Source organism: Manis javanica, chromosome 7 (assembly GCF_040802235.1).
Source record: "Manis javanica isolate MJ-LG chromosome 7, MJ_LKY, whole genome shotgun sequence".
Classification (NCBI taxonomy): Eukaryota; Metazoa; Chordata; class Mammalia; order Pholidota; family Manidae; genus Manis; species Manis javanica.
The window spans coordinates 79,368,476-79,391,706 of record NC_133162.1 but is presented as its reverse complement, the minus strand read 5'-3'; the positions used below and the strand labels follow the sequence as shown (position 1 = coordinate 79,391,706).

At 35.8% G+C, this 23,231-nt stretch overlaps 1 protein-coding gene across 3 annotated transcripts in view; it reads right to left on the bottom strand.

Moving 5' to 3' along the window:
• PARG (poly(ADP-ribose) glycohydrolase) overlaps positions 1-23,231 on the bottom strand; it is a 205,415-nt gene that overhangs the window by 161,476 nt on the left and 20,708 nt on the right. For 2 of the 3 annotated variants that reach the window (XM_036999477.2, XM_036999476.2), the window contains exons 5-7: positions 21,596-21,718; positions 21,385-21,468; positions 11,165-11,239 (exon numbers count right to left, since the gene is read on the bottom strand). In XM_036999477.2, coding sequence (XP_036855372.1) covers positions 11,165-11,239; positions 21,385-21,468; positions 21,596-21,718 — 282 coding nt within the window. The remainder of the gene's footprint in view (positions 1-11,164; positions 11,240-21,384; positions 21,469-21,595; positions 21,719-23,231) is intronic. The other variant, XM_073241213.1, reaches the window with a different exon arrangement.

Below are 23,231 nucleotides of genomic sequence, written 5' to 3'. Positions count from 1 at the left end.
CACTAACAATGAACTAGCAGAAAGAGAAATCAGGAAAACAATTACATTCACAAGTGCATAAAAAAGAGTAAAATACCTAGGCATAAACCTAACCAAGGAAGCGAAAGACCTATACCCTGAAAACTACAAGACACTCTTAAGAGAAATTCAAGAGGACACTAACAAATGGAAACTCATCCCATGCTCTTGACTAGGAAGAATTAATATTGTCAAAATGGCCATCCTGCCTAAAGCAATCTACAGATTCAATGCAATCCCTATCAAAATACCAACAGCATTCTTTAATGAACTAGAACAAATAGTTCTAAAATTCATATGGAACCACAAAAGACCACGAATAGCCAAAGCAATCCAGAGAAGGAAGAATAAAGTCAGGGGAATCTCGCTTCCCAACTTCAACCTCTACTACAAAGCCACATTAATCAAGACAATTTGGTACTGGCACAAGAACAGAGCCACAGTCCAGTGGAACAAAATGGAGAGTCCAGATATCAACCCAAACATATATGGTCAATTAATATGCGATAAAGGAGCCATGGTCATACAATGGGGAAATGATAGCCTCTTCAACAGCTGGTGTAGGTAAAACTGGACACCTACATATAAGAGAATGAAACTGGATCATTGTCTAACCCCACACACAAAAGTAAATTTGAAATGGATCAAAGACCTGAATGTAAGTCATGAAACCATAAAACTCTTAGAAAGAAACATAGGCAAAAATCTCTTGGACATAAATATGAGCGACTTCTTCTTCATGAACATATCTCCCCGGGCAAGGGAAACAAAAGCAAAAATGAACAAGTGGGACTATATCAAGCTGAAAAGCTTCTATACAGCAAAGGACACCATCAACAAAACAAAAAGGCATCCTACAGTATAGAAGAATATATTCATAAATGACATATCTGATAAAGGGTTGACATCCAAAATATATTAAGAGCTCACGTACCTCAACAAACAAAAAGCAAATAATCCAATTAAAAAATGGGCAGAGGAGCTGAACAGACAGTTCTCCAAAGAAGAAATTCAGATGGCCAACAGGCACATGAAAAGATGCTCCACATCACTAGTCATCAGAGACATCCAAATTAAAACCACAATGAGGTATCACCTCACACCAGTAAGGACTGCCACCATCCAAATGACAAACAACAACAAATGTTGGCGAGGTTGTGGAGAAAGGGCAACCCTCCTACACTGCTGGTGGGAATGTAAACTAGTTCAACCATTGTGGAAAGCAGTATGGAGGTTCCTCAAAATGCTCAAAATAGAAATACCATTTGACCCAGGAACTCCACTTCCAGGAATTTACCCTAAGAATGCAGCAGCCCAGTTTGAAAAAGACATATGCACCCCTATATTTATTGCAGCACTATTTACAATAGCCAAGAAATGGAAGCAACCTAAGTATCCATCAGTAGATGAATGGATAAAGAAGATGTGGTACATATGCACAATGGAATATTATTCAGCCATAAGAAGAAAACAAATCCTACAATTTGCAACAACATGGATGGAGGTAGAGGGTATCATGGTACGTGAAATAAACCAGGCAGAGAAAGACAAGTACCAAATGATTTCACTCATATGTGGAATATAAAAACAAAGCAAAAACTGAAGGAACAAAACAACAGCATAATCACAGAACCCAAGAATGGACTAACAGTTAGCACATGGAAAGGGACTGGGGAGGATGGGTAGGAAGGGAGGGATAAGGAGGTGGGAGAAAAGAAAGGGTGCATTATGATTAGCATGTATAATGTAGGGGGTACACGGGGAGGGCTGTGCAACACAGAGAAGAGAAGTAGTGATTCTACAGCATCTTACTACACTGATGGACAGTGACTGTAATGGGGTTTTTGCGGGGGACTTGGTGATGGGGGGTTCCTCATGTAATTGTAGATTAATGATACCAAACAAAAAAAACCTCTCATTTTGTTATTTATGGCAGGCTTTATGGGTAAGCCAGCAAAAGTGAGAAAATTAACAGGCCTATTCATTTCTATCTTTCCTAATCCAGGCATAAAACTAAACATAAGATGAAACAATCAGGAAAAACCTTAGGTTTCCTTTCAATAAGTCATCTATTTTCTGAAAGTTTGCTATACAAATCATTTTTAGAATTTAAAGATCTTTACATTGAATAAGTTAACACTTACATGTATTGTGAAATATATATTTAATAGTACATAAAATATATTCATGATCTTATGAATAATTATAAAGCAAACATCCATTTTTTAACTACCATCCAAGCCCAGAAATAGAAGCCAGGATAACATAAACAGAAGTAACCTCTCTTAAACCTCTCTGAGAACAAAGACAGACACTGCTCTTTAATCACTATAGCTTTAGTATGCTATGTAAATTTCACAAGTTAACTCATTTAGAATGAAAAGAAATAGTGTCACAGTGTTACAAGAGAAGTATTTAAAATACCTCAGAAATGCATTAATAGAGACTCTTTTCTAATATATAGGACATTTTGTCAAACATTCTTGTAAAAAATGCTAGTAATAAGTGTATCGATCCATTTAGAATACAAATTAAAGAAGTATTTGAATTTAATTTTGTGGAATTCAACACAGGAGGGCCGTAAAACACGGATGATTTGTTCCTAGCACTTCCAACAGCTGGCAGTAAGGAAGATCAGTATTAGTATTCAAGATGCAAAAAACACTAAACAACAACATTTCAATTCCATAGCACCTAAATATTTAGCTATACATTACAAAATAACAGATCTCTGTGATCTTCACTATGCTCTGACAGAGTAATAAAAACTTAGGCAATACTCCTCATTTCCATTCTAAATATGGATGTTCACTTAGCAAAATCAGTAGGATTGTGGGTTTCTTATGCCAGATACTAGCATATAGGTAATAACGTGTAACATGGAATCATACTAAATGACTGTTGATAGTAACACTCTCTGTTCTAAGGTAGTTTGGGTTACAAAATCTATTACAGAATTATCTAAGGCAAGATTTTAAGGAGATAAATATTAACAGCTCCAAAATAAACTAAACTGTAAAATATAAAAATTGATATGATATTAAATTTGAAATTCATTTTTCCCCTTAGCAAAACAAGCCACTCAGTTCAATGTGACACTGAAGTAAAGAATTTCTGAATATTGTTAATAGTTACATTTAAGAACCTTTTAAAGAAGCACTGCTATTTCAGAATGTGGACATAGATAATACAAAGCATATATAATTCATTTCTAGTTTAAAACCTAGCTAAACAACCACTTCCCTTGCACTAAAGATCTCTTTTTCTTCCTCCTCTCTTGCCCACATATGTGTCTAACTCTTAATTCTCACTAACTACTGCAACCCTGGGCAACATTATCCCTGTGGGCTGTCACACAGTAAAGTCTTATATTAATACTTTTGGAGATTTGATGGATATAAAAATATGCAACTGTACTTAAACATCCCAGGTCTTCTGTTAAGTATACTGATAACAACAGAATAACAAGCAGTCACAGGGAAGAACACCCTTGACTCCCTAGATACGCTTTATACAAACAGATTTCCTTAAATAACTAACACTTAGAATGGCTGAGCAAATGATTCATCAACCTGATGGAATATTATGCAACCATTAAGACTAAAAATAATAAAGCTATGTAACAGATATATCATAAAATATTTTCAATGTATTTTTATACCTAGACATAACTATAAAATCCTAAATACATGGGCAAAGACTTGAAATAAACAGTAAGAAATGAATATATGGTATAGTTGTAGGGACTCCTCCAACCCTCTGTATTTTTATAAAGTAAATAAAAGTCAGAGGGTCAAAAATACAATGACTCCTCAATGACTCCTCTCTCTCTGAAGAACGGTAAAACTATCATCAGTACCTTCATAATAACCTCATATTTATGATCTAAACTAACAACACCAAACTTGCTATATATTACCTTATAGGAATGCTTCTGCGCAAGGTCACCAGATAAAGGGGGGAACAAGGTCCTGTCTGAGTAGACTGATTAAGAAGAAGGAAAAAAAATGACTACTTTACCTCATAGCAAGGTAAAGTTGACCTAAGTCTTTTAACCAATGGTATGTCTTACTGCCATCACAAGGTATCAAATTTAACATTACTTCTTACCAAAATTAACAACTGTATGCAATTTAAGCCGAGAAAATTATAGAATATAGACCATCTATATGTTATAACTGAAGTGACAAAAAAGATTGTATTGGTTTGGTCAACTTTTCATTGCATGAAAATTTACATCTCTGTAAGAGTGAGAGGCACAGAGATCCAAGGGTATTCTGATACAGGCATAAGGCCTTCCATTCACTTACTTTATGCCTGCCTTTAAAAATCGTATGGGTCAAGAGCTCAATAAGGTAACTCTGAAATTACTGGTCCTACCTTGAGATGCAGAAATAATTTGGATTCTATTAATATGATTATTAAAATTGTCACTTCACAGTTACCTTTTTGCAGAAATTAACAAGCTAGCCCTAAAATTCACATGGAAATGCAAAATATCCGAAACTGCCACAACAAATTAGAGAAGGAATAAGATTGGAGGCTCATACTTCACAATTTAAAATTTACTACAAGGCTATAGTAATTGAGACTGTGTGGCAGTGACATAAAGACAGATATACAGATCAGTGGAATAGAATTCAGAGGCTAGATAGATATAAACCCTCACATTTATGGTCAATTGGTTTTTGAAAGGGTACCAAGACAATTCAACATGGATATAAGTATTTTCAAAAATGTATGGGACAACCAGATATCCACATGCAAAATAATGAAACAGACCTCGACCTCACATCATGTGAAAATTAACACAAAATGGGCATTTATATGCAAGATAATAAAACTGGACCCCTAATTCACATCATATACAAAAATTAACTCAAATGGGTCATGGGCCTAAGCGTAAGAACTAAAACTATAAAATTCTTGGAAGAAAACATAGGAGTAAATCTTTTTGACTGTGGACTAGCTTAAAAGATATGACACCAAAAGAATATGATGGATAAGTGAAAGCAAAAGAAAAAAATAGATAAATTAGACTTCATCAAAATGGAAAACTTATGCTTCAAAGGACACTATCAAAATGAAAAGACAACTCACAAAAGGGGAAAAAATATCCATAAGGAATATCAACATCTGATAAGGAGCTTGCATCCAGAATAAACACAACACAATAATAAGAATACAATCCAGTTTTTTCTTAAGGGCAAAGAATCTGAATGAATATTTGTCAAAAGAAGATACAGAAACTGCCAATAAGCACATGATATGATGCTCAACATCATTAGTCATTAGAGAAATATTAATCAAACCACAATGATACTACTTCACATCAACGAGAATGGTTAAAATCAGAAGGATACACATTAATAAATGAGGACGTGGAGAAACTGGAACCCTCCTACATTGCTGGTAGGACTGTAAAATGACACAGTCACTTTGGAAAACTGGCAGTTCCTTAAAATATGAAACAAAAAGTTTCTACATAACCCAGCAATTCCTACGCATATATCCAAGAGAACTGCAAACATATGCCCACACAACAACCTGTACATGAATGTTCATAGCAGCATTAACAGCCAAAAAGTGGAAACAAATGTCCGTCGACTGATAATAAATAACATATGGTATATTCATACAGTGGAATACTATTCAGCAACAAAAAGGTATGAAGATCAATATAGGCTACAATATGGATGACCCTTGGAAACATACACTAAGTGAAGGAGACTAGTGCATTTAACAGGCTATTTGTATAATGTATTTCCTTTAACTATTTCTCTTCTATGTTTTACACTCTATCACCCAAATACTGTATCCTCTATAATTTTGCCCAGTGACCAAAAATAAGACTGTTCCCCTTCCATCACCCCACTAGACACTACAGAACATTTCTTCCACTCTAATTATTACAGCCATCTATAGACATGTCTAGGGCGCCCTGCTTTCTTAGGATAAGACTTTCAATCAATTCTGTATCTTTCATAGTATAATGCCTTACATATAAGGGTTTTCAGTGCTCTTTAAGGGATAAATATTACAATAAAAACAGACTCTGGAGTCTAATATCTTTCATGTATTCAATGAATAGTTAGTTACTGGTCACCTGTTTTGTGCTGGAATTGAACTGAGCTCAAATCTACATTCACCCATTTAATATTTGTATATAATATTGAAAAAGTTACTTAACCTCTCTCTAGATCTATTTTCCTCTCTAAATTGAATGTGCTACCTATAATTCACAAAAGTGAGGATTAACTTAAGTAATATATTCCTTTTGGTACACATATGCTCTCAATAAATGCTACTTTTTTCCTCCTTTCCTCAAAAGTAACTGAACATTTTTTAGGTATGTGAAAAAATACAGTATATAGAGTATATACCCAGGAGAAAAATTATCTCAAACTTTTAGAGCAAATAAATACAAATTTATAGTTCTGTCAGGCAGAAAGACAGATGTAAGCAGGGTGGAGAGACAAGAAAGCCTGCAGAGGTTACTAAAAGGACTCAAAGAGTTAACCAGATGAAGCCGAAGAGCCAGAAAGGACTCAGAATTAACTAGTTGAAGTTTCAAGGACTAGGAGTTACTGGAAATGTCCAAAGATTCCCCAGATGAAAAACGACTTCCCAGATGAGCAGTCTCCAAGCACTGACATTGCCCAGATAAAAAAGTATCAGAGGACAGGTACAGAAATCATCAGAACACAGCCCCATGTGTCCATTTCACCAAATAGACCAGGCCTCCAAGGCCAAAGACTGTCAATCAAGGACTTCTCTGTCCTGCAAAAACCCCAAGGACTTCTCTGTCCTGCAAGAAGCCTCACAATAAGCAGCGTGCCTTTGTCTACCTTGACTCTGGACTGCTCCTCTCTTGGAATGTATTCAAATAAAACTTTCATTTTGCTTCACTACTGTGTCTGCCTTTCAATTCTTTGTTGTAGCAGGAACAAGAACTGAAGAGAATAAACTCAACCTTTAACAGTTTAATTATAAACCTCATATTTTACTAGTAAAATTACCTATTTGGAGTCTGAGATGTAACATGATTTAAATTGGAAGACTCTCATATCCCACACTGATACCACTACAATTGTTAGAAAATTACTTTGAAGTAACCAAAACTTGCTTTCTAATAAGCTTGAGTATCCTATAAGTACATTTTCTGCAGCAACAAATTTAACAAACATAATAAACCCTTACTCTGCAGAATATACTGCACAAGGTGCTTCACATATTATCATACTTTGAAAGTAAACATACTTTGGAGGGCATGGTGATGCAGAACTCACACACTGCTGTTGAGAACTGAAAACCAGAAAAACCTTCTAGGAAGGTAATCTGACAGCATGCATCAAAGGCCTCAAAACCAACATACCTTTTGATCCAAAGATTATATTCCTAGGAATCTATTCTGAGGAAATAATGATACAAAAGACTGAGGCATTGAGATGTTCACTGGTAAATAACTTTTAAAAAATCCATATTCAATATGCATAAATGGATAGAATTACATTTTTTAAAATATTAATAAGAGTGATTGTTTTCTGGACAGCAAAATCATTGGCAATTTTTATTGTCTTGCTTTTTTATATTTCCCAAGCTTTCTGAAGTTCAGATATGTTAATGATGAAAAACCTTTTAAAGCAGCAAAACAGTTCTCAGAAATAAGAACGTAACACTTATTTGATTATCACTCCCGAATTTTAAAAATTATTTCAGATATAGTGGCTAGATCCTTAAAACATACTATTAAGGTGGATAAAGTAGTTATTTTATTAATTTAACAAATTAAACTAAGGCTGAGGCCATGTGGCTTGCCCAAGTTTACACAGAGTTGAGACTAAGAACCCATGATTCTCATTTCTAATCCTATGCTCTTTCCTCCACTGGTGGCTCTCAAAGCATGGTCCCTAAACCAGTGGCAGCATCACTGAGGAACCTACTAGAAACGTAAAGTCTCAGGTCCTACCCCAAGCCCTGAATTCAGAAACACAGAAGGGGTGGTGGGCAGCAATCTGTGTTTCAACAAGCCCTCCAGGACTCAAAAACATGATACATCTGAGAGCCACTGCTGTACATCATGCAAATTCACAAACGTTTTATGAGATAATAAAAATATTTCTGGATAAAAGGGGGTGGTGGTGCAATCTATACCACTTCAATTGCATTTTCACATTTTCAGGCTCTTCAAATTAACAGGAGTTAGTAACTATAAGGATTCAAAATTATCTTTTGAATGTTTGACTCCTGACAATGCAATTAACCAACTACTTTCTTTTGGATTACCATGAGCAGTTCTACAGGACAGACAGACAGATCTTCAGTAGTAATGTCTTAGGAAATGAACAGATGAAAACACTAGAAAATCACTAGCTAAAAATGCTCAGTGAAGGAAGAGTCTGTTGTATTTAGGTGTACTATATGTGTGGGCAGGTACCAGAGGCAGGAATCAGGAATATAACTTTTTTTAAACTGAAGTGTTATGAGACAGGGACTGTGGACTTAGAGTAGGGTAAGGGCCTCCGGAAAAAACAAAGCAAGATAATCTATTGTAAGATTTGCTTTGCCCTGCTGAGGGGCCCAGCTTATTTTTCTGACTTTACTCAGGTGCTGCTTTTCTTCCTCAAGCCTTAATCAAATGATTTGCAACCTGGGCAATTTAACAAGCAAGCCCAAATAACTAGTAAAAACAGGAAAATAAGATTGCATTTTAAAACCCAATTTATTAAAAAGTAAGTTTCTTTACATACTCTTTAACAAACAGATAATAACTCAGCCCACTTTGGGAGCAAAGCAGGCAGTTTGGAGTGATATGCTCCCAGACCAGGAAGCTGCTACGCTGGGAGGAAATCAGAGCAATAAATTTCTTGTAAATAACCAGGAAGACTAATAAGAAACCTAATGTCTCTTCAAAGATAAACACTGGAACCATTTAGCAGGTGTACATCCCTAGCCCTTTGTCTCTCAACTGCCTATAAAAACCCCTAGATAATGCACCCGGGACTCTATTGTGCCCTCCTGGAGTGAGCCCGGAGCTCTGTCCTCTCACTTTATCTCTAAATAAAAGCCTCTCATTTGCTCTCCAGAAAAAAAAAATTGAAGGGTTGCTTCTAGATAATATTCTCCTGACCTCAGTAACCCTGAAAAACAATATTGATTGTTGAAATCCACTCCATAACTTCTTCTACTTATAACTTCATAACTCACTACATGTAAGGCATTGTAGAGGTGCTATAGGAAACCCAAAGCTAAGAAAGACAGTCTCTGCCCCATGAAATTTACATAACAGGGAATGTCAACATTTCATCAAGAATAGAGCAAGACAAGAGAGCAAGTACCACAAGATAAATTTAGAAATTTGTCATGGAAATTCAAAGAAAGGTGACATCTCATCTTGGAAAAAGCAAACAGGAAAATGTGAGTGTAGGTAAAAGATAGAGAAAAGTGGGAAAGGGGGGCTATCAGTCTCTACAGAGAAAATGAGGCAGTAAGTAGGGCAGGGTGTGTGCAGAGGGACACCATACCAAGATTGTCGGCAATAGTGGAAAGAAAACTCTAATTACTCATTTATAATAGGAATAATAATGAATATCTTATGGTTATTTATCTAAAGAAAAGGCCAGAGAGGGAAGACCCCAATATAAAAAGCAATGGACATGGAACAGTTCAGTAATTATTCTCTATTAGATAAGTCAAACTTGTGTAAGACTGAAAATTTTAATTCAAAATGTTTCCATTTACAAAACTGCTTTCAGTTCCTATTATTAGTAAATGAAGCAGAAATAAAATGGATGACTAAAAATAATGAGCAGAATCAAATTATAAAATTTTTTCAAATAGATTATACATGAAAGACTCTTTCTTAGGGGTGAGGGGTGCTTACTTACCTAGCAAAAGTATATTGGCAGTTTCTTCTAAAACTAAAAATATACTTAAACATTTCAACAATCGTACTTTTTGGGCATTTATCACTGAGAAATGTTCATATGCTTATGTTCATTGCAAAAAACTGCATGTGAAAATTCACAGCAGCTTTAGTTTTAACAGCCAAAAACTAGAAACAACCCAAATGTCCTGAAATGTGTCTATGGTTAAACAAATCATGATGTATCTCTATCATGGAATACTACTCAGCAATAAAAAGGGACAAATTATTGGTGGATTCAAAGGGATTATGCTGAGTGAAAAAAGGCAATTTGAACATTGTTGAAACAAGATTATAGTGCTAGAGAACAGATTAGCGGTTGCCAGAAGCTAGAAGGGAGTTGGTTTAGCTGTAATGGGCAGCACTGGCAAGCCCTATGGTAATGGAACAGTTCTGTATCTTAATTGTGGTGGTTGTATGAATCTACAGCTATATAAGTATACACATAAATGAGCACAGATATAAATGTAAAATCTAAATAAGCTCTTATGTCAATTTCTTGGTTTTGATATCATATATTTATTTAAGCAATCAACATTGGAGAAGGTGGATGAAGCGTGCATGGGACCTCCCTATATATTTCTTTGCAGTGTCTTGTGAATCTATTATTATTTCAAAATAATAATGTTAAACAAAAGGTATACTGTATTTTTTCAAAATGGATGATATGACTATTCTTCTAACATTACTATGAAAGTGATATTCTTACCCATTGCTTATGGCATACTAAATTACTAGTCTCCTGCAGAAAATTATTTTACTAGTCTCCTGCAGAAAATTATTTTACAGCCTAAGTCCAGGGCCATAAAAATTTTGTGCCCTTTGACCTAGTCATCTAATTTCTGGGAATCACTTAAAAAAACAGTATCAAATTTGGGAAAACAGGTATATGTAAAGGTGTTACTACAGTTTAACTGAGAACAGAGTAAAACTGGATGCAAACTACATGTTTGAGAATATGAGGATCAAAATCTAGTCAACATTATGTAGCCATTCATAATGTTGATAATAGTATAACAATATAAACAGAAAATGCGTATTATGAAAGAATAAAGCAAAATTCAAAATTACCTTCTAAAACATGCATGTGAAATATACAGGTAATCTTTTTTGCAAAATAAAAGATAATTCTGTTAGTATGAAAGAATTATGGCTATCTTTCTCAAACTTTCTTATAGAGTTATATTATTATCATAATTAAAGAAATAAGCATACTTTTACCTTATCCCAGAAATCAACCAAAGCTGTAAAGTCCCATTTCTTAGAATATGCCACATTGTATTTTAGAATAGCATCCTATGGAAAAAGCATAAACAAAACCTCATGATAGTCAAGTGAATTATCTATGAGTAGCCTGTCTCCTTGCTTCCTCCTATCATTAGCTACTTCACATCAGTATCTATACATATCATTAGCTATACATTTGATTTGAACAAATCAAATGTATAGCTAATTTATTATTCACTTATGCATGCATCCTAAACAGAGGTGATAAACTCCAGGTGGACAAAAATTGAATCTCGGGGATAAGAATTTTTAATATTATAATGATATTTGACTTTCAATAGGGTCACACTATATACATAGATACAGAGACTGCAGTATTAAAATTTCATGGGTAGAGTAAATTACAAAAAAAAAAAAGTCTAAAAAAGGCTCCTTGGGGAAGTGGGCAACAACGAAAAAAAAGATTAAGAAATATTGCCCTACAGCATAAAATGCCCCTTTTCCCTTTACTATAAGCTATTCTTATAAGCTACATATAAATGATTACCTTCTCCCAGCAGTTCATGTAAATTACATATTTTTATGTAGTGAAGAGTCTAAATAGTATGCCATCTACTGGTATTAACATGGAACTGTCTGAATAAGCAATATTTTACACCTGGTTTCCAGTGTTAAAAACCAGACAACAGGCCCCAAATGTAGTCACTTATGCTAAGTCCCAAGTCACCAAACTGAGACCTAGTTACAATTTTGACCTCTTCTATTAATGCAATCTTAAACCAGTCAATCAAGAATCGCCTGGTAAGCACACATGAAGTGATCTGCCTGACAGACCCTGCCATCCCCTAGAGGGTGTGACCATGCCACAACCAATCCCCTTTTTGTTAGTGTAACTTCCTTGTTCCCAGTCTCTTCTGTTTATAAAAATCTTTCATTTTGTACAGATCCTTGGAGATCTTTTCTATTTGGACAAAGGGGTGCTCCCTGATTCATGAATTGTTGAAAAACGTCAATAAGATCTTTAAAATTACTCAGATGAATTTTGTGTTTTAACAGCAGACTGGGGTATGCTATGCATATGACAATCCATTAGTTATGCAGAAAAAATGATTATTCACAATTATATTTCCTCCCATCCTTTTACATTTTTTTATGTTACAACATACGCATTAAGTATGTAAAATTTATAAACAATTTGCATTTCTAATACACATCCCCAAATTTTTTTACTGAAAGTAAAATTAAAAAAAATTTTTTTTACTGAAAGCACATAATCATCTGAAAAACACTGTTAGATTATTACTATAAACCTTCCAAATCTCATGTCGAAGAAGTTTAAAAAAATCAATATGCTGCCAAAGGGTCTCCTGAGAAATATTTCAAGCCATATAAATAATCACCAAACATCTAGGTTAAAAAAAAAGCCAAAGAAAATGTATATTATTTACTTGGAATCAAGGGATATCCAAGTTCCTTCAAAAAGGAAAAAAAAAATTAACCACAAAATATCATGGCGAGAAAAAGCTTTTACTTTCTCACAGCCATAGTATAAAATTTCAATTAGGAAAGGATTTTAAGGATTTTTTTTTTCTAATCACTGGTATCTAATTTCAGAACCTCACACAAAGTATTAAATAACAGTGCCTATCAGTGGGTGAATGGACAGTTCAGACACTGGAACAAACTACTGATAAACTCAGTATCACAGATGAATCTTGAAAATCTTCCATTTTAAGTGAAAGAAGCCAGACACACTAGCATATATACTATGTGATTTCATTCATGTAAAATGTAAACTAATTTATAGTAAAAAAAAAAAAGAAAGCATATCAACAAATGTTTGCCTGGGACCAGTGCAGAAAGCGGAATCAATTACAAAGGGTAAGAGGCACCTATGTGGGTGATAGGAATGTTCTGTATCTTGACTGCAGTGGAGGCTTCAAGGGTATATGCACTTCATCATATGCAAATTATCCCTCAAAGTTGGTAAGGCAAAATATTTTAAACAGCATTTATACTCTAATTTTTTAATGGGGTTCTACAATTGGCATTAACTCCTAATATTAATAGTCTTCACGTCTCAAAAGTAGTCTACCATGAGGTCTCCTAAATTAGGAAGCTTGGATACTAATCTGTATCCTTAGCTAAGACTACTGAGGTTTGTCTTAGTTCATAATTACTAAATTGTAACTGGTTAAAGCACAAAGAAGTCCATTCTTTGAAATTATAAGACACATCATTTATAGAAATATTACCATGTGTAACACATTCTGAGGACACTGCTCTTTTTTAAACTTTAAACATCTCTAATCCCTCTTAGTATCAAATGGTATAAAAACAGCAAAAAGCTTATTATATTCAGTAAGAGAGACTTAGTGTTTCCTCCTCCCTCTCATAGTGTTCTTTCAGCAAAGGAAACAATTACCATAAGCAGACAGAAGAAAATCTCGATGGATTACTCTGTTCTGTTGAATCTACCATAAAATAAACAAGAAAGGGAAATTCAGAGAAGAGCCATTTTCCCTTCCTAAAATTATCATGGCACACTAAGGAATTGCTAAAGACCTAAATAACTGCTAAAGTAGACAATTTAGAACACTATGACTGTTCTGCATTTACACCTAGAAAAACATGACAATTCTTAAATAATCCTGTTTATAAGGCGATGAAGGCTCTAAGAGAGTATTTCTCAAATGGAGTCCAGATAGTATTCTTGGGTAGCCCCATTTCTGTGTTTGTGACTTTATAATCATGGTTTGGGAATACAAAGGCCAAAGACGGCACATTATAGGAATGAAGGCTGGTAATTTAAATAGATAAAAAAGGTGGAAAGATTAAGCCATCCTAAAATACACTGAGTATCGGAATGTCAAATTATAAAGAAGCTGAATTAAAGTGGTCACTATCATATATATTTGCAAGTGATACTCTGTATATAGACCCAATCCTTTCACCTACCAATATCCAACTGCTTGTGATTAGTAGGAAAAGTAGCAAATACAAAGGGAAGTTTGTCTTGAAACAGCATTTTTAAAAATTTCTCTGCATACTATTTTGGGGCTCAGAACAGCGGTTAAAAAATTTCTGTGCAAAAAGGGAACACAGACTATAAATTGTTTTCACTGTGATGATGAACACAACTCAAATAACAGTTCATAATGCTTAATATGGAAAAAATCAACTTGATGTAGCTACACTATATGTATAAATACTTCATAGTTTTATTTGTACATATGTAATTAACATTATACTAAAAATGAGTAAATTCTAGCAGACATTGAGAATTTCTTCCATTTAAAAGGATTGGGAAACACTGTCCCCTAAGGAATGAAATTTTTAAAATACATTGTGGTATGACATATCAATGTTTTTCATGTTAAAGGGAAAAAAAACAGGAGCTACAAAAATGTACTGAAAGTTTAAGAATAAATTGTTAGAAAAACAGTATAAAACCTGAGAAACTATACACAACAAATTAAGTCTCTCAAAGAAAATGAAACTGTTTCCACAGTGAACTGTTTATAATTATAAGTTTACATGGTCAAAATAAACATATACTAAACAAACATAAAATTTATGTATATATACACTCACATATAGTTTGAATATGTATATATACACACACACACATATACAAAGTTTGAAGATAAACAAAAATAAAGTTCTTAGTGCCAAAAATAAACATACACTGACCCATATTTAGATATTAGAAAAACTATCTATGATTACCCTTATAATCTTAAATATTTTAAAAATCAAAAAATAAATTATTGCTAAAATATAAGATTAATACATAAATTATTAAACTGCTAGAATCTGTATTAACAGTTATAAAAAGCAGAATGCGAGGAGGGAGCCAAGATGGCGGCGTGAGTAGAGCAGTGGAAATCTCCTCCCAAAAACACATAGAGCTATGAAAATATAACAAAGAAAAATCTTCCTAAAATAGAGACCACAGGACACGGGACAACATCCAGACCACATCCACACCTGCAAGAACCCAGTGCCTTGTGAAGGGGGAAAAGGCTACAAACCAACAAGAAGGGAAGCTCTTCCAGCGGTCACTTGTACCAGCTCTGCAGACTATCTCTATCACCATGAAAAGGCAAAACTACAGGCAGACAAAGATCACAGAGACAACACCTGAGAAGGAGACAGACCTAACTAGTCCTCCTGAAAAAGAATTCAAAATAAAAATCATGAACATGCTGACAGAGATGCAGAAAAAAATGCAAGAGCAATGGGATGAGATGCAGAGAAAAATGCAAGAGCAGTGGGATGAGATGCAGAGAAAAATGCAAGAGCAGTGGGATGAAGTCCGGAAGGAGATCACAGATGTCAGGAAAGAGATCACAGAAGTGAAACAATCCCTGGAAGGATTTATAAGCAGAATGGATAAGATGCAAGAGGCCATTGAAGGAATAGAAGCCAGAGAACAGGAACGTATAGAAGCTGACATAGAGAGAGATAAAAGGATCTCCAGGAATGAAACAACACTAAGAGAAATATGTGACCAATACAAAAGGAAAAACATTCGTATTATAGGGATACCAGAAGAGGAAGAAAGAGGAAAAGGGATAGAAAGTGTCTTTGAAGAAATAATTGCTGAAAACTTCCCCAAACAGGGGGAGGAAATAATCGAACAGACCATGGAATTATACAGAACCCCCAACAGAAAGGATCCAAGGAGGACAACACCAAGACACATAATAATTAAAATGGCAAGGATCAAGGACAAGGAAAGAGTTTTAAAGGCAGCTAGAGAGAAAAAGGTCACCTATAAAGGAAAACCAATCAGGCTAACATCAGACTTCTCAACAGAAACCCTACAGGCCAGAAGAGAATGGCATGATATACTTAATGCAATGAAACAGAAGGGCCTTGAACCAAGGATACTGTATCCAGCACGACTATCATTTAAATATGATGGTGGGATCAAACAATTCCCAGATAAGCAAAAGCTGAGGGAATTTGCTTCCCACAAACCACCTCTACAGGGCATCCTACAGGGACTGCTCTAGATGGGAGCACCCCTAAAAAGAGCACAGAACAAAACACACAACATATGAAGAAGGGAGGAGGAGGAATAAGAAGGGAGAGAAGAAAAGACTCTCCAGACAGTGTATACAACAGCTCAATAAGCGAGCTAAGTTAGGCAGTAAGATACTAAAGAAGCTAACCTTGAACCTTTGGTAACCACGAATCTAAAGCCTGCAATGGCAATAAGTACATATCTTTCAATAGTCACCCTAAATGTAAATGGACTTAATGCACCAATCAAAAGACATAGAGTAATAGAATGGATAAAAAAGCAAGACCCATCTATATGCTGCTTACAAGAAACTCACCTTAAACCCAAAGATAAGCATAGACTAAAAGTCAAGGGATGGAAAAACATATTTCAGGCAAACAACAGTGAGAAGAAAGCAGGGGTTGCAGTACTAATATCAGACAAAATAGACTTCAAAACAAAGAAAGTAACAAGAGATAAAGAAGGCCACTACATAATGATAAAGGGCTCAGTCCAACAAGAGGATATAACCATTCTAAATATATATGCACCCAATACAGGAGCACCAGCATATGTGAAGCAAATACTAACAGAACTAAAGAGGGAAATAGACTGCAATGCATTCATTGTAGGAGACTTCAACACACCACTCACCCCAAAGGATAGATCCACCGGGCAGAAAATAAGTAAAGACACACAGGCACTGAACAACACACTAGAACAGATGGACCTAATAGACATCTATAGAACTTTACATCCAAAAGCAACAGGATATACATTCTTCTCAAGTGCACATGGAACATTCTCCAGAATAGACCACATACTAGCTCACAAAAAGAGCCTCAGTAAATTCCACAATATTGAAATTCTACCAACCAATTTTTCAGACCACAAAGGTATGAAAGTAGAAATAAATTCTACAAAGAAAACAAAAAGGCTCACAAACACATGGAGGCTTAACAACATGCTACTAATAAACCTAACCAAGGAAGTGAAAGACTTATACTCTGAAAACTACAAGTCACTCTTAAGAGAAATTAAAGGGGACACTAATAAATGGAAACTCATCCCATGCTCATGGCTAGGAAGAATTAATATCGTCAAAATGGCCATCCTGCCGAAAGCAATATACAGATTTGATGCAATCCCTCTCAAATTACCAGCAACATTCTTCAATGAATTGGAACAAATAATTCAAAAATTCATATGGAAACACCAAAAACCCCGAATAGCCAAAGCAATCCTGAAAAAGAAGAATAAAGTAGGGGGGATCTCACTCCCCAACTTCAAGCTCTACTACAAAGCCATAGTAATCAAGACAATTTGGTACTGGCACAAGAACAGAGCCACAGACCAGTGGAACAGATTAGAGACCCCAGAAATTAACCCAAACATATATGGTCAATTAATATTTGATAAAGGAGCCATGGACATACAATGGCAAAATGACAGTCTCTTCAACAGATGGTGCTGGCAAAACTGGACAGCTACATGTAGGAGAATGAAACTGGACCATTGTCTAACCCCATATACAAAGGTAAACTCAAAATGGATCAAAGACCTGAATGTAAGTCACGAAACCATTAAACTCTTGGAAAAAAACATAGGCAAAAACCTCTTAGACATAAACATGAGTGATCTCTTCTTGAACATATCTCCCCGGGCAAGGAAAACAACAGCAAAAATGAGCAAGTGGGACTACATTAAGCTGAAAAGCTTCTGTACAGCGAAAGACACCATCAATAGAACAAAAAGGAACCCTACAGTATGGGAGAATATATTTGAAAATGACAGATCTGATAAAGGCTTGACGTCCAGAATATATAAAGAGCTCACACGCCTCAACAAACAAAAAACAAATAACCCAATTAAAAAATGGGCAGAGGAACTGAACAGAAAGTTCTCCAAAAAAGAAATACAGATGGCCAAGAGACACATGAAAAGATGCTCCACATCGCTAATTATCAGAGAAATGCAAATTAAAACTACAATGAGGTATCACCTCACACCAGTAAGGATAGCTGCCATCCAAAAGACAAACAACAACAAATGTTGGCGAGGCTGTGGAGAAAGGGGAACCCTCCTACACTGCTGGTGGGAATGTAAATTAGTTCAACCATTGTGGAAAGCAGTATGGAGGTGCATCAAAATGCTCAAAACAGACCTACCATTTGACCCAGGAATTCCACTCCTAGGAATTTACCCTAAGAACGCAGCAATCAAGTTTGAGAAAGACAGATGCACTCCTATGTTTATCGCAGCACTATTTACAATAGCCAAGAATTGGAAGCAACCTAAATGTCCATCTGTAGATGAATGGATAAAGAAGATGTGGTACATATACACAATGGAATACTACTCAGCCATAAGAAGTGGAAAAATCCAACCATTTGCAGCAACATGGATGGAGCTGGAGAGTATTATGCTCAGTGAAATAAGCCAAGCGGAGAAAGAGAAATACCAAATGATTTCACTCATCTGAGGAGTATAGGAACAAAGGAAAAACTGAAGGAACAAAACAGCAGCAGAATTACAGAACCCAAAAATGGACTAACAGGTACCAAAGGGAAAGGAACTGGGGAGGATGGGTGGGCAGGGAGGGATAAGGGGGGGGAAGAAGAAGGGGGGTATTAAGATTAGCATGCATGGGGGGGAGGGAGAAAGGGGAGGGTGGGCTGCACAACACAGAGAGGACAAGTAGTGACTCTACAACATTTTGCTAAGCTGATGGACAGTAACCGTAATGTGGTTGTTAGGGGGGACCTGATATAGGGGAGAGCATAGTAAACATAGTATTCTTCAGGTAAGTGTAGATTAAAAATTTAAAAAAAAAAAAAAAAAAAAAGAAAGAAAGAAAGAAAAGGGGGATTACTCCTTAACAGGATAAAACTATTGGTAAATCAAAGATCAACGCATGCTTTAAATATCCTTAATGTTGATCACTTAAAGGGTGTCAGATGATCAGCTATGGAGGTACTCTTTTCTGATAATATTCCTTTCTCTTAATTAAAAAAAAAAAAAAAAAAAGCAGTTACTGTGTGCTGACCTCCAATGAGTTCTGCACAGTGGTATAGAGGGCATGTCAAAGTGTGGGCAAAGGGTCTGTTTGTCTCTACGCAGAAGATCAAGGCCTAGCTTGGATACCCAGAAAATGAACTAAGATACGATATAAGGAGGAGCTTCCGGCATCAGCACTCTCTGGAGGACTCGTGCCGGGGGATGATCATCAAAAAGCCTCCACAGGGATCCGGACGATGCTGCGGTTGTGGCTGCATCCAGCCCACCGTCTCCTGGACTTGCCATAAGAAGGAGGAGGGAGATGTCTAGGCTGGCATGTGCATACAGTGAGACAACGAATTTGACCAGATCTGTACTGTTGGAACTCAACCAGGAGTTGGGAGGGGTGCAAGTTGTAGCACCCCAAAATCTCATGACTATAGACTATCTATGGTTAAAAGAACATATGGGATGTGAACAGATCCCAGAAATGGGCTGCTTTAATTTGTCTGATGGTTCAAGTACAGTTGGAAAATATCCATCATATCATAGATAAATTTTCACAAATGCCTAGGGTGCCTAAATGGTTTTCTTGGCTTCACTGGAGATGGCTGGTAATTATAGATTTGCTTTGTTTATGTCACCGTATTCCTATTATGTCAATATGTGTGTGCAAATTAGTTAGTAGTTTAAAACCTATACATACTTAAGGTACTATACAAGAAGATATGTCAAAGAAATAATCAATCCTCCCAAGTTTCCGTCATATGCTACATCTATAGCTTTTCTTCTTCCTTCCTAATTACAAACTTTAAATAGAATTCGTGCCTCATATCGAATTTACCGAGTATCATAATTCCTCCAGGTGGTAAAGATACCTCGAGACAAGTGCTGGGCATAGAAGCCACAGGGCATAAATCTGCAAAGAAGTAAAAAGCTAACCTTTGCAAACAATATGGCTTCTCTCTCACTTACCAACTTTACATTTCCCTGTATGGCCCCGGGGGATGACTGGTTAGCCAGAGACGGGTGAGATTCCTCAAGGGAGGAACAACCTAAGACAGGCACAGTCGCAGGGGGGCCATCAGGTGAGAATTTGGGGGTCAACAGAGGTGAGGCTCAGAACCTCACCCCCCCTGCTTTGAGAGAAATCTTCTGCATCCGTGGATGTCTTGCTGCCCTTGTCTAGCCTGGATTAATACTTAGTCCATAGGCACACACCTGATCATCTGATCATCTACATTTGCCTTCTTACAGCACTAAACTATGTTTTCTACCTTTATCTTGCATCTACCTACCACTTCAGCATTTTATTAAAAATAAAAATAATAATAATAATAGGAGAAATGTGGGATCAACATATAAATCAAGTACAAAAATCAAATGAATATTCATATTTGACCTGATGGTTTATAGGTCATATTGCATGATCAAAACCGAAAGTTTCTGTGATGACTGCCCTTGTACTGTTCACCATGTAAGAATTTATTCACTCTGTAAGAATTCGTTCACCATGTAAGAACTTGTTCGTTATGCTTCAGAAGATTGGAGACTGACGAGAATTAGGCTTGAGATGGATTAATGATTGTACATTGAGCATTGACCCCCCTATACTGAATTTTATTGTTGTTAACAACCATTTGATCAATAAATATGAGAGATGCCCTCTCAAAAAAAAAAAAAATAAAAAATAAAAAAATAAAAAAAAAAAATAAAAATAAAAATATTTGACTTAAGCAAAAAAAAAAAAAAAAAAAAAAGCAGAATGCTTAATGTATACTTTAATCATTAGGAAACTCAGCTTTCCTTTGGGCAAATACCACTGAAGTCATAATTCTTTCCTGATTTAGTTTTTAAAGACATTTCAGAAACATGGTAATTCTAAAACAAAAATAAAAGAGAAGCTTGGACTGAAGGAAATTGGATAGGGAATCAAGAAACAGAGGTATTATTCCTGGTTCTTTGAAATTATTCTGCGTGGCTCCAGGCAAGTCATTTACAACTCCCAATTCTTCTACTCATTCCTTGTGATAGAAAGCAAATCAAGATAGTCTCTTAAGAAAGTTCCTCAGGAAACATGAACTTTGCATATAAATAATGCTATCACCTAAATCTACTGAAGATCAAAAAATGTCTTTGAGGAGGAGACACGAAACCTATTTCTAACAACTACATGTAAAAGGCAAGATTAGCAAAAATAACATACCTTCAGGTTTTGAGGTCGTGTAAATTTGTTGAGAAGTGCAGTCTGAATGAGCTCCCACCTACTCCCTGCACTTCGCTCACCATTCTTTAAGGAAAAGAAAAAACAAGTGAGGAAACTCCTCTAAGTTTTTTTGCATCACAGAATCGCAAGTCAAACAAGCGTGCATTAAACGACCTTTCAGAGACTAAAAGAACATCAATTTTGTTCTTACCTCATCTTCCACAGGGTACAAGTTTTGTTCTGAACACGGCATCTTAACATGCTTGTTGTCCCACAAATCCTTAAAGTGTGTTGGAAAAGGTTTAGGAACTTCTCCTGCTCGCAAAAGATCTACCTGAAATAGGGGCAAACAAGAAATCTATAAGTGTGTAAAAACTAGGCACACCTACAAAATAATCTACAAAGTCAGCAAAGCAAAGGTTACAGTATACAGACCATCTCCTTGGCAAGAAATCTCAGAAGTCTTCTTCAGCTGTGCCCATTCTTTATCTCCATTTAATCAGTTTCCAGGTCACCTGGTCCCAGACATTCTGTCTCCATCCCATGTAGGCCCATGGTCCTCAGTATTCCTTGCCTGAATTTCTGCCAACAGACTTCTATCCCTCTCCCTAACTCCAACCACTTCCAGACATTCATCCCCCATAAAACCCTTATCCCTACTTATCTCTCTAAAGTATTCCCAGGCTTCTAATCCTGTAATGGCTCCCCTCTGCCTAGACACTGATTCCAAATGATGTTCTGTTTTTTTTTACATCCTCTGTTACCCAAACACTAGCTGTTTAAGCATTTATTCTGACCTTTGCCACTCAGCTCAATTTTCATTTCTTCTTAAAAGACTTCAGGAACTTTTTAAAAAGCATTTAGTTTATTCTCTCTTGTTTTATTAAATCATTATAATACTATACTTTTTTCCTTCCCCCACTAGATGCTAAACTTCTTAAGAATAATAACCATGTTAACCTGTGTTCTGAATATTTATAACAGAGCCTGGCATGTGTGTTTTGTATATGTATATGTGTATATATATGTTTATATACACCTATGCTACTTATAAGAAGCATTAAATAAATGCTTGAGGAAAAAGATAATTTAAAACCTGAAAGTTTTACATTTTGCCTATTCCAGACATTTCATATAAATGGAAACCTACAATAGGTGGCTTTTTGTGTCTGGCCTCTTTCACTTAGTGTAATGTTTTCAAGGTTTATCCATGTCATAGCATGAACAAGTATTTCATTGCATATAATCAAATAATCACACAAATAAATATAAAGTTTCAACTTGCTAGGCAGGAAAATAGATGAGCGGGGTAGAAAGAGAAAAAGGCCAGAAAGTCCACTAAAAAGACCCCAAATTAATCAATTAAAGCTCAAAAAGCTTGGTCTGGAATGTTTGAATATTCCCCAGATAAAGGAGGGTACCTCAGCATAGCCCATGTCTTAATTGTGTTAATCATGCAGGCCCAGCTTATTTTTTTACCTTAACCTATATGCTGGTTTTTTTTCTCCTTTCAGCCCTAATTAAGTAGTTTGTAACCCAGGCAACTAATTTAGCATACAGACCCAGCCTTAAACAACATAGTGAAAAGCAGGAAGTATTCCATCTTAAAGACTGCATTTTAATACCCAGGAAGTTAAAAATGTAAGATTATTAAATTACTCTTTAGCAAACAGACAATAACTCAGCCCACCTTGGAGGCTGGGCAGGCATGCTCCCAGACCAAGATGCCTGTATCCCAGGGAGAAATCAGAACAGGAAGATCCTTGTGTTAAGTTAATTCTAAGTATTCAAAGACCACTTAACAAGTCTGCACCCTCAGCCCTTAGTCACATTCCTAAAGAGTGACC